This window comes from Saccopteryx leptura, chromosome 6 (assembly GCF_036850995.1).
Source record: "Saccopteryx leptura isolate mSacLep1 chromosome 6, mSacLep1_pri_phased_curated, whole genome shotgun sequence".
NCBI classification, from domain to species: domain Eukaryota; kingdom Metazoa; phylum Chordata; class Mammalia; order Chiroptera; family Emballonuridae; genus Saccopteryx; species Saccopteryx leptura.
The window spans coordinates 174,467,458-174,486,160 of NC_089508.1; the positions used below are offsets into that span (position 1 = coordinate 174,467,458).

Below are 18,703 nucleotides of genomic sequence, written 5' to 3' on the forward strand. Positions count from 1 at the left end.
AAAAAAAACAAAAAAAAACAAACAACAACAACAAAAAAAACACAACTTCTTCCCAGGCCATTGTTTGTATGCTGTCCACCAGATCTCACCAGCTCTCTTCCTCTTGCACCCAGGGTAGAATTGTTTGTCCCTTTCCACACTGATGCTGAGCTGCTGTCGTTTTATTTCATCTGGTTGATGAAATATAAACAGAAGTGACATGTGTCACTACTGGGAAGAAGCTTTAAGAGCCAGTATGCAACTGGGGATGGTTCAGATGACAGCTGCTTTGTCAGTCTTGGCCCCAGAGGGAGAATGAAGAGAAAACAGCCCCCAACCAACCTGTACATGTGGCATAAGCAAGAAATATACCTGGGAAGATGACAAGTGTCAGGAAGGTTGTGGAGAAATTGGAACCCTTGGACACCATTTGTAGGGATGCAAAATGGTGGAGCTACTATACAAAATAGTATGGAGAGTTCTCAAAAAATTAAAAACAAAACTACATGTACTCTAGCAATCCTGCTCTTGGATAGGTATCCAAAAGAATTAAAATCAGTATCTCAAAGAGACTGTGCTCATTGCAGCACTATTCACAATAGCCAAGATGTGGGACAATCTAGACAGCCATCAATGGATAAGTGGATACAGAAAGTGTGCTATTTACATATAATGGAATATTATTTAGCCTTTAGAAAGAAGGAAGTTCTGCAATATGCAACCATATGGATAAACCTTGAAGATACTTTGCTAATCATTGGGCATTAAGTTTTAGTTAGGCAAGATGAATAAATTCTAGAGACCACATGTACAACACTGTGCTTACAATTAACAACACTGTTTTGTACACTTAATTTGTTGAGAGGGTAGGTCTCATGTTAAGTGTTCTTACTATAACAAAACAGAAATATTTTTTAAAAGAAAGAAATATACCTGATTGCTTTAAGCAATGATTTGGGAATCTTTTGTTTTCGCAGCATATAGAATTTAATAAAGAGGAAATCCCCTTTATAAAACTAAGGGTGTGAATAAATATATAATAGCTAACAAAGGTCCAAAAAAAAAAGTGTTGCATCATAAGAGACTGCATCCGGCTGAACGAGTTGGGAAAATCTTGGAGAAGAGTCATCTGAAATGAATTTTGAATTTGGGGAGGCTGTCTAAGGAGATACATAGAGAAGCGAAGAGACAAGAGGTGTGGACAAATGGAAGCACTCTGAATGGTCAGGGATGATAGGTGTGGCCAGAGCAGTGAATGACTAATAAAAACGGTAGTGAGAAGAAATACCATGGATGAAGCCAGAGACTTACTGCTACGCCAGTCTCCATCCTGTATGATTTACTGGTATTTATTCTTCACAATATCTCTGTATTAGTGCTCTACTGCTGCCGTAACAAAATTTAGCTGCTTAAAACAACACAAATTTATTATGTTCAAGTTCTGTGGGTCAAAAGTTCAGCAAGAGTCTCACTGAGCTAAAAGGTGGTAACAGGGCTATATTCCTTTGTGTTGGTTCGAGGGCAGAATTAACTTTCTTTCTCATTCTGATTGTTGGCGGATTTGAAACCCGTGGTTATAGGACTCAGGTCCTTGTTTCTTTGCTGGCTGTCAGCTCAGGGCTCTTCCACAGCTTTCTCATTCCTTGGTTCATGAGCCTCTTCTTCTGTCTTCAAAGCTAGAAATGGAGAACTAAGTCCCTCTCACACTCTGAACCTCTCCCAGCTCTTTGGTCTTATCTCTTTGACCAACTCTTCCACTTTCAAGAGAACAGTGTGATTACATTGAGTCCACCTGGATAAGCACTCTGTTTCAAGTCCCTAACCGTAATTCTATCTGAAAAGTCTCTTTTGCCATGTCATGTAACATAGTCACAGGTTATAGGAATTGGGGCATGATGTCTTTGGGGGGTCAATTCTCTGCCCATGTTGTAGCTGAGGAAACCGAGGCTTGGTGTGGTCAAGTAACTTGTCCAAGGTCATCCCCTCGTTCTTGGTAGAATGGCCAAGCAGCCTGACACTGAAGCTTTTACTCCTAACCACTAACTCCATCCAGAGAGCATAAACGGGGAAAGTAGAGGACCGGCTAGAACAGAGCGATGGGTCAGGGACTTATTGCGGCCACCCTCAAAGGGAAGACACAAGGGATGGTCTGAACTCTGCATAGTGATTTCCAGTCACACTTCTGTTTTCTGTTGCTGTGTTAACAAGGTACCACACCAAGTTACTGGTTTAAAACCACATCCATATGGTACCGTACAGTTCTGCCTAAATTTGTGAGATTGGTCTTTTACAATATTTTAAAAAACAGCTTTATTGTTTTAGCTTTATGCAATAATGTGCTCTATGACAACCACTTTGCAAAGCAAAGATTCTGAGGGAACATCGCTGTGGAAGAATTATGGCTATATCTGAGATACCAGTTTCTCAAAATGTGTTCATTTCAAGTGTTTGAAATGACTTCATTAACTCATAGAATAAATAATTCCTCACACAATTATGTTTTTGATATTAATTAGCTTAAGAAATATTTTCCTGTACAAATAGCTCAGGAAAAAAAAGCATTACAAATTGCTTACTTACGGAGTTTCATATTTACTCAACAAATGCCAAGCCTGTATTAGGTTCTAGGGAATAATAAAGAAATCTAAAATTCCATTATGACATAATAATTTACTGTAGCAGTAACAGTGCGAAAGCACAGAACAAGGAGTGGGCAAAGTAGACAGGTTCAGAGAAATGAGAAGAACAGGAGGAAGCTGTACGGCAGGCTTCTCGGAGGAGGTGGTGCTGGAGCTGGATTTTTGATTATTAAATCCAAGTTCCATGCCTGGCTCCAGACACTCTGCTTGATCTAGTCCCTGCCTCAGTCTTTAGACTCACCCTTCCCTGCCAGTGACCTTGAACACATGAAGCCTCTCCCTGCCCCACAACCTTCGCTCCTCCTGTTTCCTGTCTCGGATGTTGCTCCTCCAGACCCTTCACACATCTATTAATAGATCATTCTCAGCCTTTAGCTCTCGGCTGAAATATTACCTCTCAGCGACGCTTTCCGTCACCTCTGTGTTAGTCCCTTCCGTCGCTCCTCATGACTCCTTGCCACCCACAAGTTAGTGATGAAAGAACAATAGTACTTACAGGCGGGCATGAGGAGGGACTGCTATTACCTCCATTTTACAGATGAGTGGGCTGAAAACCAGGGAGTCTCAGCCACTTCCCCAAGGTCACACAGCCAGTTAGAGAAGATGCTGGGGTCTGAACCCAGGATGGGTGACTCCACAGTCCATAATTCTATCCATTATGCCTTAGGTTTCCTACATACTTAAATATGATAGGTGTTCACTTAGAAAAATCAAAAGATAGAGGAAGATGGAAAAGAAAGAAAGCCCATGACCCAGCCATTGAGGTGACTCTTGTAATATCCTAGTTTACATACGTCCAGACATTTATCTCTGCCAAACTTGAGTTTTCAAATGGGGTCATAGAGTATAGTCTGTTTTATAACTTGTTTTTTTTGTTGTTGTTGTTTTTCCACTTACCACACTGAAAACTTCTGTCTGTGTCATTTTTCATTTCTGCAGAGTAGTAGCTGCTTCTACCAGGGATTTTTTCTAGTCCGCGTCCTCTGCTAAGCACAGTACAGGTCATCTACACAACGATGGTTTTATCTGTTCCGGTTATTATCCCCGTTGCTCAGATAGATGAAACTGAGGCTCGGAGATATGAAATAACTCGTCCCAAATCACACAGTTAACAAATGGAAGGACAGCAGTCTTAGAAAGCGCTGAGTTCCCTTTGATGAAATGATTGGGGGTGGGGAAAGAAGAGAAACAGTTTCCTGCCTCCAGGAAGCTTGGTTGGAGATATGTGGAACGGGGTGGGGGAGGGGGCTAAGTGTGCAGAGAACTAGGGACAATCAAGAAAAAAACCTGGCAATTGGAGGATTTTTAATTGGCTATTTTAAGTAAAATAGCTCCTTTTAATAAGTACCTTGTGCTAGAGCTAAGCAAACATTAATTAAAGCATGCTGATGGGCCAGGGCCATTTTTTTTAAAAGCCCACAACTTCCTACATTTAAATATGCTGCCAACTCTGAAGACTTCCGATACCAGTTATGTTGGGCCACCAGTGACAACCCAGGCCCTCACCTGGCCCACGCGGCAGGGACCCAGACCCTGGGAGCCCATCTCACTTCTACACCAGCTGATGGATCAGCAAATCCTAGGAGCTCCAGGGAGGGCTCTGGATATAAGGAAGCCATATGTTTTGGTATTATGGGCTAGCCAGTAGGCAGCTCGCTATAAAAAAAAAAAAGTGGTTTCTTCTAAGAACTTAAACCCAAAAATATATGTGGAGGAAGTCCCATTTTTAACACCAGCGCGGTGCCAAGTATTCCTCGCGTTGAGGAACGGTGGGTACGCAGTGCTGGGGGCCTGCGCAGGTGCAGCCTGAGCGAGGAGGGCAGTGCCCTGGTCCCAGCCGGACCCACTTTCAGCGCAGTGATATCACGCCGCTGGGATTCAATCCATCTGGGTTCACATCCCAGCTCCCTCACCTGCTCTGTAACCGCCATTATTTCATTTCTTTAAACCTCCGTTTCCTCATTTCTCAAAAGGGATATCCGTAATTGGCCTGAAGGGAGTGATGGGAAGTACAAAACTGGGTGTCAAGTTTCTGCCTCAGTATCTAGCTCTAAGTAGGCTCCCAAGATACAGAGGCTGCTGGGTGGTTGAGGCGTCTTAGGCAAAGTGAAATTCTTGTTTGCTCACATTCTCGTCCCACTTGCACACCATTGCACGGGCTGTTACTGCTCCAGGAAATGCCTCTCCTTCTAGTTCAGAATGCTCAAAGCCTGCCTGCTCTGCACATTCCAGTTAAATGTCTCCTCTTTCATGCTGCCTTCTCGGATTTTTATCTCCTGGACATGGCTTTTCCCACCTCAGTACTTCCTTAGCACTTAATCAGTGATTCCCCATGCTGGTCACCCCAGCCCAGGTATCACTGTCACTCCTGTGAGAATCATATTCATTCTATTCAACTGATTCCCTTAAGAAGATACTTCTTATGTATTTCCTATTGGGCTTGAGATATATATATATATATATATATATATATATATATATATACACACACACACACACACACACACACACACACATATATATATAAAGAGAGAGAGAGAGAGAGAGAATCCTCAATAACATTGTTTAACCATTTATTCAGTATATGTTCATTGAGTACCTACTATGTGCCACGCACTATGCTAGGTGCCAGAGAAACAGTGAGTAACACAGATAAGATCCCTGCCTCATTAAACTTAACATTTTAGTGAAGGGAGACAGATAATAAATGAATAAACCAAATACATAATTATGTAAGGATCACTTTAGATTTGATAAGTGCTATGAAAAAAAGGAAACAAGGCAAGACAGGTAAGCAAGATGTAGGTGACAGAAACAATATATACAGTGGTGTAAGTGAGGAGGTGACATCTGAGCACAGACCTGAAGGGTAGATGGAAGCAGGCTTGGGACACTTTCAGGGAAGTGAGTCCCAGGCAGAGGGAACGGCAAATGTCGGGAGGTGGGAAAGAATTCGGGGTATTCTAGGAAGTGCAAGAAGGCTAATAGAATAGAATAGACCGAGCAGGAAATATGGGACAAGCTGAGATGAGCGGTGGGCTCACCAGGTTGACCTGGGCAGGGCATCGGCATTTATTTCCTATGTGTGACAGATTTTAAGTGGGTTGGAGAACAACATGATCCTATTTACAGTTTTAAATTTACAGAGATCCCTCTGGCTATTATGTAGATGTGGGTTGTGTAAGGACAAGAGAAGAAGCAAGGAAATGTGATACTAACATCAGGTATCTAGAATGTTCTTTGGGACTATGGCGATGATTGGATTTGATGGACTGGATGTGGGGGTGAGGGAAAGAGACAAGGCGGAACTGTCTCCCTGGTGTCTGGTTTGCACAGCAGGGTGGACAGTGGCGCCATTTTCCTGAGATGAGGAAGATGGAGAAGAACAAGTTAGGTTGAATTTAGCTGGGCTTTTTGGTGGGAGCTCATTAAGAATTTTATTTGGGGTATTTCAGGTTTGAGGTATCAAGTAGGCAGTTAGATGCACGTGTTCATAGGAGAGGGACTGGATATCTAAATTTGGGAGTTATCAGCATCTGTGTATACAGGTTGTGGGACTGGAGCTGATCATCTGGGGCAAGATCGCAAACAGGGCTGGGAAGAGAGCTGAGGCCCGAGCTCCGGGCTCAAGAGCCAGAGACTAGGCAGAAAGGAAGAGGCAGCAACGGAGACTAAGAAGCATGAACCTGCAAGGCAGGAGGGAACTGAAGAGAGTGCGGGCACCTAGACGTTAAGTAGGGTGTTTCCAAAAGAAATTATCATCATCACCACAGGTGACACCGAGAGCCCTTCTGTGTCTGTGCTGAGTCCAAGACATGACTTACTCATTGAACTCCGCAATTCATGAGATGGGATTCATTATCTCCATTTTCAAGTGTGGAAACCAAGGCTTAGAGAGTGAACCAAAGGATTAGTAAATTTTTTAAAAATGAATGAATCGATCTACATTCTTTTGCAAACTGTGCCATAACCTACCTAAATAGGAAAAAGAAAAAGAAAAATAATGAAAGATCATCCCTCTTCAAAACATAGCTCTGCAAATGCTAGAACAGTACACTAGCTTAGAAATGACTGGGGTTTCCCTGGACCTCATGGTCCCACCCCAGTTCCCTGAGCCTGGAACTCACCACGACAGTGCAAGGCCCTCCCCCCGCGGCAGTGCTGGGATGCAGTGAGCTCACCACGACAGTGCAAGGCCCTCCCCCCGCGGCAGTGCTGGGACACAGTGAACTCACCACGACAGTGCAAGGCCCTCCCCCCGCGGCAGTGCTGGGACACAGTGAACTCACCACGAGAGCGCAAGGCCCTCCCCCCGCGGCAGCGCTGGGACACAGTGAACTCACCACGACAGTGCAAGGCCCTCCCCCCGCGGCAGTGCTGGGATGCAGTGAACTCACCACGAGAGCGCAAGGCCCTCCCCCCGCGGCAGTGCTGGGACACAGTGAACTCACCACGACAGTGCAAGGCCCTCCCCCCGCGGCAGTGCTGGGACACAGTGAACTCACCACGACAGTGCAAGGCCCTCCCCCCGCGGCAGCGCTGGGACACAGTGAACTCACCACGACAGTGCAAGGCCCTCCCCCCGCGGCAGTGCTGGGACACAGTGAACTCACCACGACAGTGCAAGGCCCTCCCCCCGCGGCAGCGCTGGGACACAGTGAACTCACCACGACAGTGCAAGGCCCTCCCCCCGCGGCAGTGCTGGGACACAGTGAACTCACCACGAGAGCGCAAGGCCCTCCCCCCGCGGCAGTGCTGGGACACAGTGAACTCACCACGACAGTGCAAGGCCCTCCCCCCGCGGCAGTGCTGGGACACAGTGAACTCACCACGACAGTGCAAGGCCCTCCCCCCGCGGCAGTGCTGGGACACAGTGAACTCACCACGACAGTGCAAGGCCCTCCCCCCGCGGCAGTGCTGGGACACAGTGAACTCACCACGACAGTGCAAGGCCCTCCCCCCGCGGCAGTGCTGGGACGCAGTGAACTCACCACGAGAGTGCAAGGCCCTCCCCCCGCGGCAGTGCTGGGATGCAGTGAACTCACCACGACAGTGCAAGGCCCTCCCCCCGCGGCAGTGCTGGGACACAGTGAACTCACCATGAGAGTGCAAGGCCCTCCCCCCGCGGCAGTGCTGGGACACAGTGACTGGCGGCTGGACGATTAACCTAAATCGCTCCAGCTCTGCCAGGAAGTGCTGAGTGATTTGCAGCTGGTGACAAATGAAATGACTGGCCACCCAGCTGCAGCATCTTGGATGAAGTGGCCTCATCAGTGGAACTGTTGCATTCAGTCAGAGCTATTTACCCTCATCTGGGAACCTGGAGGCCTGCTACCAAGGCCGTCTCTCTCTGAACATAGCTCAGCTCAGTAATTAGTCAGGACGGACTTCTTTTCTCTGCCAGGAATTTAGAGGTCGGCCATGTGAGCTTCTGCCTTCACAGCCCGGTTTCCCCTACTTGTTTTTCAAACAGCCATTTGAAGCAGATGACAACGGGAGTAAGTTCAGCGCCCTCTTAAGCTCAGCCGAACGGAGGCACATAGGAGGTATCCCTTCTGCCCCATTCCTCTTAAGGATGACAGGACATGCTTTTGAGTTAACAAGTGCCCATCCCACAGAGATGTCCTGGAGAGGAGGCTGATGGGATCAGAAGTTGGTTGCTGTTTAATAACTTCCCACTCCCTGCACCGGCACCACGTATCTGCTCTCCCGAAGGCCCCTGGCTGTAGGACCTCCCCCTACCCCAGCCACACGGTCTCTCCACACACTGCCGCCTACCTCCACCCTGAAATGCTCGCTCTGTGCCAGCACGGTGCCCCATGCTTCATATGCATTTCCTTTCTGAATGCTCAAGAATACCTTTACAATGAGCACTGTCACTCCATTTTGTAAAGAAACAAGCACAAAGAGATTTAGTGACTTGCCCAAAGTCACAGAAGCAATAAGTAACAAGGCCAGACTCCATCTTGTCTTACCTGGCCCACAAGAACCTTCTCTTGACCAATGCCCTCTACTTTCTCCCTGAGGATAGCTCAAAAGTCCCTGTCCAATGAATCCTTGCAATATTTCTCTAGGTGCTTCTGTGGAGGTACTAATAACCAGATAAATGATAAAATTTCTGGACTACTGCTGCTTGTTAGCTCAAATCAAAGTTCCCTGTGTCTCACAATAAGATTGAGGGCAGCAGTCAGCAAACTGTAGCCCGCAGGCCGAATCCAGCCCGCTGTCCGTCTGTGTTCTCGGAAGTGTTATTGGAACACAGCTGTGTGTGTGTGTGTTCATGTACTGTCTGCGGCCGGCTTCACACTAGAGCAGCAGAGGCTGGGAGGCTGCAAAGCCTGAAAGATTTATTACTTGGCCTTTTGCAGAGAACGTTTGCCAGTGCCTGGCCTGGAGCAACAAACTCAAACTGCGAGATTAGAAATGATTTCACTTATATGTGGAATCTAATGAACAAAACAAACAAACAAATAGAAACAGGCTCGTAGATAGAGAATACACTGATGGCAGACAGAGGGGCGGGGCTGGAGGGATGGGTGAAAAACATGAAGGGATTAAGCAAAAAAAAACCCCAAAACTCATAGACAGACAACAGTATAGTGGTTCCCAGAGGGAAAGGGGGTGAGGGAGGTAGAAGAGGGTAGGGGGGGTAGATGGTGATGGACGGAGACTTGACTCGGGGTGCTGAGCACACAACACAATATGTGGATGAAGTATTATAGAACTGTACACCTGAAACCTATATAATTTTATTAACCAGTGTCATCCCAATTAATTCAATTAAAAAATAAATAAAGCCTAAAGAAAGACTATGAATAATAGGAAAAAATAAAGAAATACACATTTAAAGATGTGGTGTCCTTCCTCACCCATGCCCAGGACAGGAAGTAGCTCACTGTCAGAACCCAGAAAATGGTCCCAATCAGATCCTTAACATCTTTAATTGGCCTCAAGTATGCAGTTAATGATACATTTAGCTATCAAAATTATTATCAAAATGCGCTTAGTTAACATATTAACTAAAGGAGAACTCTTGTTAACATAAGGAAAAGGCCTCATTGGCAAGAAGAGATAGCTGGCAGCCAGCCTCTGAGCCCCGAGCACGTGTCCGAACCGACTCACCCAGGAGGCTGCGTGAACTGCTCTCCGGGCATCGTGGACCCCCACACCCTGCTCTCATGGACCACCGTCTCCCATCACCCCGATGCCATCATCTCTTCAGTCAGGCTGCCTTCCCAGTTTTTGTGGGCTTTGCTCTTAGTTCATTATTTTAACATTTTTTATGACTCTTATTTATTTTTTTAATTGAATGTATTGGAGTGACATTGGTTAACATAATTATACAGGTTTCAGATGCCCAATTCTACAGCACATCTCTGTACCCTGTATTGTGTGTTCACCCCCCCTACCCAAGTCAAGTCTCTGCCCATCACCATTTATCCCCCTTATAACCCTCCTCCAACTACCTGCACCCTGTCATCACCACACTTCCAACTTCCGTGGACTTTGCTTTAGTTCAACCCATCATCATCATTGCAGTTCATCAATCAGGACCGTAAGTAATCATCACAGTAACAGCTTGAATCCTTACCGCAGCGTGGTTAAATTGTAATAGAATGATCATGGTGTAATAGGAAAACAGAAGGGCTTGCTCAGTGCTCTGCTGACAAAGTTTGGAAAGTTTAAAGAGAGGTTGAGCCTGACCTGTGGTGGCACAGTGGATAAAGCGTCGACCTGGAATTCTGAGTTCGCCAGTTCAAAACTCTGGTTTCCCTGGTCCAGGCATATATGGGAGTTGATGCTTCCTGCTCCTCCCCCCTTTCTCTCTCTCCCTCTCTCTCTCTCTCTCTCTCCTCTCTAAAATGAATAAATAAAATCTAAAAAAAAGAGAAAGATACCATTCTTTAAAAAAAAAAAAAGAGAGAGAGAGAGAGAGAGAGAGAAGTTGATATCCCACTCGCCTCCTCCTTTTTATGTCTATCTACTCTGCCTTCTCCCACCCCTGTGACCATTCTGCTTGGCGATCTTCTACTCAGACTTCAAAACCCAGCACAGGTTTCTCCTCCTCTGATAACTTCTCCTGCCCTCTGCCAGCTAATTAGCAAGCCTTTCTGTGTTCCCTCAGTGCTTCTTTCTCCCTTGTCACATAGTTAAGATAGCACTATAATTACCATTAATGATATTTGTATAAGATAGTGATGATGGCTTTACTAAGCACTTACTACCCACCAAACGCTGTGCTAAGCACTTTACAAAGAAGCAGGGTATCGGAACCCAAAGCCTATTGTTCAATCACTAGGCTGCACTTCCCATCTTCCCCATGGAAGGGGAGACCATGATATATGCAGTTTTATCTCTCAAATGCATAACAGTGCCTGCAATACAAGAAATGCTTGTAAAATGAGCAAATAAACAGCGCGGTACACAGCATACTCAAGATTCTGTCTGTCCGTTATTCAAATACGAAGCTCGGCACTGCTGTGGAAAGATTTTACAGACAATAAAGTCCCAAGTCAGTTGACTTTTAAGATTAACGGAGATGACCCAAGGTGGGCCTAACCCAGTGAGATGAGCCCTGTAAATGCAGAGAGCTTTCTCTAGCCACTGGAAGTCAGAGAGATGCAAAGAATGAGCGGGATCTGCCACAGTGGCTGGCTGGAAGATGCAGGGGGCACATACTGAGGAAGGCAGGCAGCTCGTAGAAGCCGAGAGCAGAGCCAGCAGGGAAGTACAGCCTCAGTCTCACAAGCACAAGGGGATGAAGTCTGCAGACACCCAGGCAGCGTGAAAGGGGACTCCAGGCCATCAGCTGATTTCAGCCTGGGGAGAGCCTGAGCAGGGAATCTAGACGCCCTAACCCGACTTTCGATGCACAGAACTACAAGATGATAAATGAACGTTGTTAGAAGCCACTGAGTCTGTGGTGAGTTGTTACGCAGCAACAGAAAATGAATACAAGCCGGTTTCCAATCCTTTGGAGATATTGGTGGTGACGCTGCCTTCTTTGTATTCCAAAGGTTCCTCTGGGCTTTACAAGGGCATGTTGGCTGTGATCCAACATCACAGAGGTGTCATGAGTTGAGGAAGCCCATGCCCATCTATAAGCAGATCAGAATTGGGGGAGGAAGGGAATGTTCTATAATAGAGTAGTGGACAGGAAATATGAGGCCCTGGCTCCTCCTCCCAGCCATCGCCTCACGTGTGACCCTGGGAAAGTCACTCTAGATCTCTTCACTGCCATTTTTTCACCTGCAAGATGCAGATATTCAATGCCTTTCCCATCCACAGGGCTATACATGAAACTCAAGTTAACGGGTCCAACAGCTATCGAAGTTGTTGCCAAACCTGGAGAAACAGAAGGGATTCCTCAATTACCTAGGGAGTTAGGGGAATGGCTATGCCAAGTTTTGAGACTAATAAAATTCAGGTGACTAGGCAGACCTCCAAGGCATTCAGCTCACAGCTGTCCTTTCCCTACTAGGAAAAGTACTGCTTTGCCCTGTGGCTCCCTGGGAGAATCATCATCATAAAAAACAATGCCTTGTGTTTCAACAGCACTTTTCAAAGTGCCTTCCCTCTCTGCCGTTTTAATTCTAATCGCTCATCTCAGTTAAAGGAAAAGAACAGACTAAGGGTCCTCCTAGTTCCAAAAGTTTCGATTTCTTGCCAGGAAGTAGGGTTAGTCTCACCCATTATGCAAAGCAAAAATAAGGATTTGCTGGGTCTCTTGGAGTGAGCACTGTCTGCGTAGAGTGAACAGGAAGCCTCCAACAAGACATGGCAGCAAAGGGGAGTTCGCAGGAACATGGGAATAGCACAGAGAGGGTCAACCAGGGTTTTGAAAACAGGGTGGAACTACCGAGCCTGCAGGCCTGGGTGTTTTCCTGGGTCACTGTGATTAGGGACTCTTGAGTTTCTTTATCAGTAAAACTCATGGGTTGGATTGGTGATTTCTCTGGTTAAATATTCGGTTCTAGTTAAGCACTGTCACATGTTAGAATGGATCCACCCTTCCTTAATAAACTGAGCAGGAAAGAAAGAGAAATGGAATACAAATAACTTGACCATTTTATGATTTCATTTCATTAGATGCCCTACCTGTTCACCACATACAATCACCTCATATACCATCTAAATCATTTTGTAGTATCGCTTGGAAGTGCTGAGCTTGGAAACTTCCGGACCAAATCCAAAAAAGTCACGGGGAATTCTATACTGGTTGTGTGGCTCTTTATTGTTCTGGGTATAAGAGAGGAGAATGGGATTCTAAGAAAATTAAGGATAAACTTCACACCTCATAGATAATTGTCACATTTGCCACTTGACCCAGAACAAAATATCCTTTGTCTTTTATTTCAGCCAAATTCTTTCTCTGTAATCAGGATCAGGGAGGGGAACTGTGTCTCCACTCCATGGTGACATTCCCCAAAGTGACTGAGGCACTGTTCTTATTTCCAGCACATTTTCCCTTTCCTTTCTTCTGATCCAACATTTTGGTGACCTGTTCCAGCTAGAAGGGCAATAAGGAGAAGGAAGCCAGAAAACATTTCTGGGCATAATCAGATGTGTGTATATATACATTTGCGTTCATGCATGTCTGCACAAACATCTGGGTATGTGTGACTGCATTTAACAGAAGGTTTATACGTGTTTGTGATTTGGGGGGCAAGTGCGGACACATCTGTGTCCTTGCCAGCATGTGTCTTGATAGATATTTGTGAAAGTGAGAGTGACTGTGTACCCAAGGGCCTTTGTCGCCCTGAAGGACAGCCGCCCCACGGGTCCCACTCTGTGATAAGGAACAAAGTGCAGAGGAGACAGCTCTGACATTTGAATTCTCACAGCTTGCTGATGGAACAGAAGGGTGCCATAGGTCTCCACGGCTCTGCTGACGGGGCGCAGGCTGGCCCTCCGCCCTGACCCACAGCCTTCTGTGATTAATGTCTGTGCCTCTGACGCCTCCTCCCTCTGGCCTTCAGGTCCCTGTCCGGCCGCATCGTTGGTGGCGTCTGGTGGTTCTTCACTTTGATCATCATCTCCTCCTACACAGCCAACCTGGCCGCCTTCTTGACTGTGGAGAGGATGGTGTCGCCCATCGAGAGTGCCGAGGACCTAGCGAAGCAGACGGAAATCGCATACGGGACGCTGGAAGCAGGCTCCACTAAAGAGTTCTTCAGGGTAGGGACACCCCTCATCCCAAGGCACTTTCCCAAAGGAGAACCACTGCTGTCTTGCAAACGTGCTGCTCAGTACTGAGCATGGGATTAAAGGCAGCCAGGGCAACCGCTTACCTGACTGCAAGTCAGGGAAACGCAGAGCGTTTCTACAGATCCCTGGGAAAGCTACAGTTTTTGATTGGTGGAAACTTCAAAGCTCATGCCCTGAATTCGATCCTTGAGATAGACCAGTCTGTGCCACATTCCCTGAGGGCTGCAGAGGATAGGACATACAACCCCCCATCCCCTGCTCCTGCAAGGAACGTACATTCTTGTTAGTAATTGATTAGGAATAGCGTAGGGACAAGATCCAGACATGATACTCTTTGGGTCCCCTTAAAGATTTAATAAATAGAAGATGGTCTATGGGAAGCGATTACTGGAATAGGTGCTCTATTAAAAGCTGTCAGAAAAGAGGCAACGTGACGAGGGAGTGGAGGTGGTGCAATGTCAATGTGGCTGGAGGCAGCCAGCCAAGGCAGAGGGGCAGACAGCTAATGCACACAGGACTTGGGGTCAGCCAGACCAAGGTCCAGAACCTGGCTCCATCCTTTACTGTTCTGCGGCTACTCGCCTCCTTGACACCATTTCCCCATCTGTAAAACGAGGAGAACAATGTCTATCTCAAAGTGTTGTAATGAGAGTAAGCATCTAAAATGCCAGGGAAACAAAGAACGGTGGATGGAGGTTCCGTTTACCATCAGGACTCCAGGGAGGTGCCGGCATTTGGAATCCAGCTTAAAGGGACATCCCTTAATCCAGGGGTCAGGAACGTATAGCTCGCGAGCCAGATGTGGCTCTTTTGATGGCTGCATCTGGCTCGCAGACAAATCTTTAATTAAAAAAATAATAACATTAAAAATATAAAACATTCTCATGTATTACAATCCATTCATTTCCTACCGCTCATGTTCATGGTTGCGGGTGGCCGGAGCCAATCACAGCTGTCCTCCGGGACAACACTAAATTTTTATTGGATAATGCTTAACGTACACGGGTCATTGTATGGCTCTCACAGAATTACATTTTAAAATATGTGGCGCTCATGGCTCTCTCAGCCAAAAAGGTTCCCGACCCCTGCCTTAATCCAAAGCATTTTCACAAAAGGGAACCACTACTGCATTAAAATACCCTTCTCATTAAAGGGCATGAGATTATAGGCAGCAAGGGCAACTGGGTAGGATCTGTAGCCACAAATAATTGACCTGTAACATTTCTAGACATCCTGAAACCAGGTCAGACCTGGGTAAGCTAATTACATTCTAGGCTAAAGGGACAGCTTAAATAAATGTCCCAAAGCAGGAAAGCCTGCAATTCCCTGGACTTTGGAGGTGTCCATCCTGGGATTTGAACAAAAGCACATGGAGCTACAATATATCAATCACACAAATAAGCAATTGCTAGCACCTTATTTAGCACTTACTATGAATCCAGTCTGGTGCTAAGCACACCCTGCATGCATTACCTCCTTTTACCCTCTCATTAGAGGCGAGTTAGGGGTCTGTTGTCTGCATGTTATAGATGACTATACTCTGAGAGTGAAACTAATTGCCCAAGGTAACCCAGCTTGTAGCAGCAGGAGAATTGAAGCAGGCCTGTGCATCGCCTCAGGGAAGAGTGGGGGCGGGGCGGACCCACCAGGTTCTCCCTGCAGCTTTATGGAGCACGCCCCAGGCAAAGTGAACCAACCTACAGGATGATGTGGTCACTTTCTTCATCAGGCGCCCTGTGTCCTGTGTTTCAGGCAGGAAAAGGACCAAAGTCCTAATCATGGCTGACCCAGATTCCAAGGCTAAAATCATCCATTTTCAGAGGATAACCGAGGAGTCGCTGGGTTAGAATCTGGCATCTTAGAGAGACCTGCCGTGCCTAGGCTTACCCAACCAGTTAGTAGAAAAATGACTTATAATCTCATAATTGTTCTCTGACCTTGCTAGCCCGTGACCAAAGGGTGAAGGAGATGCCTGATATCTGTCCCTAAAGCCAGCCCTACATCCCAGACCCTGCTGAGGTAGTTGGGAAACCACCCAATTCACTTACCCATTCTATACCCATACTTGTATCCCCCATATATTAGCATGTCACTGTCCCCAAAACAGTTCCACACCCATGTTCTCCTTTATGCTTCACCTGTGACCTAAGGCAGAACAGGAACTTATGGTGTCCGCTTTGTAAATCAGAAATTGAGATTCGGGCACTTCATGACGCAGGTGCCAAGGATGAGTACGAAATCGGAGTTGCCTCATTCCAACCCAATTATTTTTGCCACGGAACCACATTGACCTCATGGGGTGGTGTCGTTAACTACTAACTGTTTTTTATAAAGATCACTAAGGTTATTGAATGGACCTATGGCCAAGTCTAGTCTAAATCTTGCCCTTTAAAGTTGGGGACACCAACGCCCAGAAAAGAAAATGAGCATACCCTAGCCCCCTGGTCAGCAAACTGCAGCTCACGAGCCACATGTGGCTCTTTGGCCCCTTGAGTGTGGCTCAAATGCCAGCTTAGGAGTACTTTAATTGAGTTAATAACAATGTACCTACCTATATAATTTAAATTTAAAAAATTTGGCTCTCAAAAGAAATTTCAATTGTTGTACTGTTGATATTTGGCTCTGTTGACTAATAGTTTGCCACCACTGCTAGGTCATCAGAGGCACAGCTGGGACTTAAGACTTCCAAGTTCTTTGTTAATAACTATGCCTATTGAGACATTACTCTCTCCTGCCCACAGTCAAAGTTAGGAATCTAGAATCAAAGTAGCTCATCTTCTACAAGCTCTGTGCCTGCATTGGCGGCAAACAGGTTGTAGTTCATGTGCTGATTGATCATTAATGGTTGCCTAGCGTTCCATTGAGAGAGATTCCGAGCTTACATCTGGACTCAGTGTAAAATAATTTCTTGATTGATATCAACATCTGCCATGTATGTAGGGAGGGAAACTGGTTCCAAGCCAGCCATGCATCAGGCATTCCTACTTTAAAGTAAAATGTGAAGAAAGGGCATAATGATGAGTAGTAATTGCACCACTTACACTACACCAACAACGTGCCAGGCACTGGGTTAGACATTTTATCTCCGTCCTTATATAATCTCCATGATAACACGGTGCAGTGAGTACAACGATCACCACTGTCAGGAGAGAACCATGCTGCTCAGAAAGGTCCCACAGCCAGTAGGGAAAAAAGCCCGCAGTGAGGGGAGGGGCTGGTGACAGTGGAACCTAGGTGTGCAATGCGGAGACCAGAGTTTCACTCCTGGCTCTGCCACTAACGAACCCTGCGACACTGGGCGCTTCATGGCCACTACTGAGGGCCTCAGCTTCTCTACCTGTAAAAAAGGAGCACTGACAGGCGTGTTTCGTGAGCTCTTCCATCTCTGTGACTTTGAGAGGTATCCCACCAGGACTTCCGTGGGTAGGGAGATAAGATCGCCCACCACCCAGAGGGCAGAAAGAGAGAATAGCAAGACAAGAATTCTTCTCACACAGACTCGGAAAAATCTGGCTTCTAGTCACCATGGCAGCCCAGAGCTTCTTGGCAGCCCCAACCCAGACTCACTTAATCCTACATCGACAGTTTAATTAAGATGTGTGAAGGGCCATGGGAGCAGCGGATGATAGGAGAGATCCCAGAACAAATACCCTAAGTAGGCTCCCAACCGTCCCCGTCACTCATGCTGCCCTGGCATTCCGGAGAGGAGATATTCCTGATAGTCTGCGCCAAACAGCTGTGCGCACAGCCTTGGTGTTCGGGGCACTGGGGGAGGCTGAGGGAACATAGTAATTTTCTACATGCCGTTGCCCAGAGGGCTGTTCAGCTCTGCCTGTCACAGTCCTGTTCCCTGCTGTGGTCATCCTGTCAGGTCAAATTGCATCTTGCAGTTGCCCTGCTGCGTGTTGTGTTGAGTTTGTGTCTGGAAGATCATCTGAAAATCTGGTCGCAGCTGAATGTACACATTGCCCCGTTTCCTGTGAGAGAATATGCAATATATGGTCGGTGCTGTGATTGATTCTGGCCATTTCTTCCCCTAAATTTGAGAGAGAGCCCTTCCCTTTTCTTTTTTTGTTCTTTCTCACATTGACATTATTGCTTAACTGATCTATCTTCATATAAAAAAATCAGATCTTTTCAGCTAGCAAAGGACTCAAAGATTACCTGCCCAAAGTCCTGCAGAAGATATAGGGAAAGTGAGCAACAGAACCGAGACTGGGACCCAGGGCTCCTCACTCCCAAGTCCAGTGTCCTTCCAGAATGTAGACCATACTGTAAAAAAAAATCATCTAGTTTATCTCATTATAGATTGTTAAAACATAAGGCCTACTCTACCAAATGCCTCCCTATAATTATTTCCATTAATTTTCTACAGAGACCTAGAATTTTCCTGGGCCCAAATATCTCTATAGATTGGTTCACTCAAACAGCAACTTAACTACCTATCAATATTTGGCCAACAGTTAATGCTGATATCAAGGAAATAGACCTGATATTTGTGTGCAAAGAACAATGACCTATTAGATGTATCATGGTAATTTTATAATAAATGGATCTGTCATCTATATATTAACCACTAGATTATATATGTTGCATGATTCTAGTGGTTAACATGTTTTCTTTAAATAGTCCCTTATATGTGTTTAACATTTGTTCATTTACAAAGCATTTTCAAAAGCCAGACTCTAGTATCCCTTAAATACCCTTTGGGAAAAGGATGCTCTTTAGAAAGACCATGTTAGATGAGAGTGTGGACTTGTAGTCTTAGATTGTAGGCTCTGACTAAGACCTTACTATGTGCAAGGTTAGACACTATGAAAGACCCACAGAAGGGAAGATGTCCCCTGTCCTCTGGTTGTGTCCACAGATTTGAGACC

General features: G+C 46.0%; 1 protein-coding gene across 2 annotated transcripts in view; it reads left to right on the forward strand.

Moving 5' to 3' along the window:
* Window positions 1-18,703, forward strand: part of GRIA1 (glutamate ionotropic receptor AMPA type subunit 1) — a 315,490-nt gene that overhangs the window by 253,610 nt on the left and 43,177 nt on the right. For both annotated transcript variants that reach the window (XM_066342228.1, XM_066342227.1), the window contains exon 12: window positions 13,598-13,796. In XM_066342228.1, coding sequence (XP_066198325.1) covers window positions 13,598-13,796 — 199 coding nt within the window. The remainder of the gene's footprint in view (window positions 1-13,597; window positions 13,797-18,703) is intronic.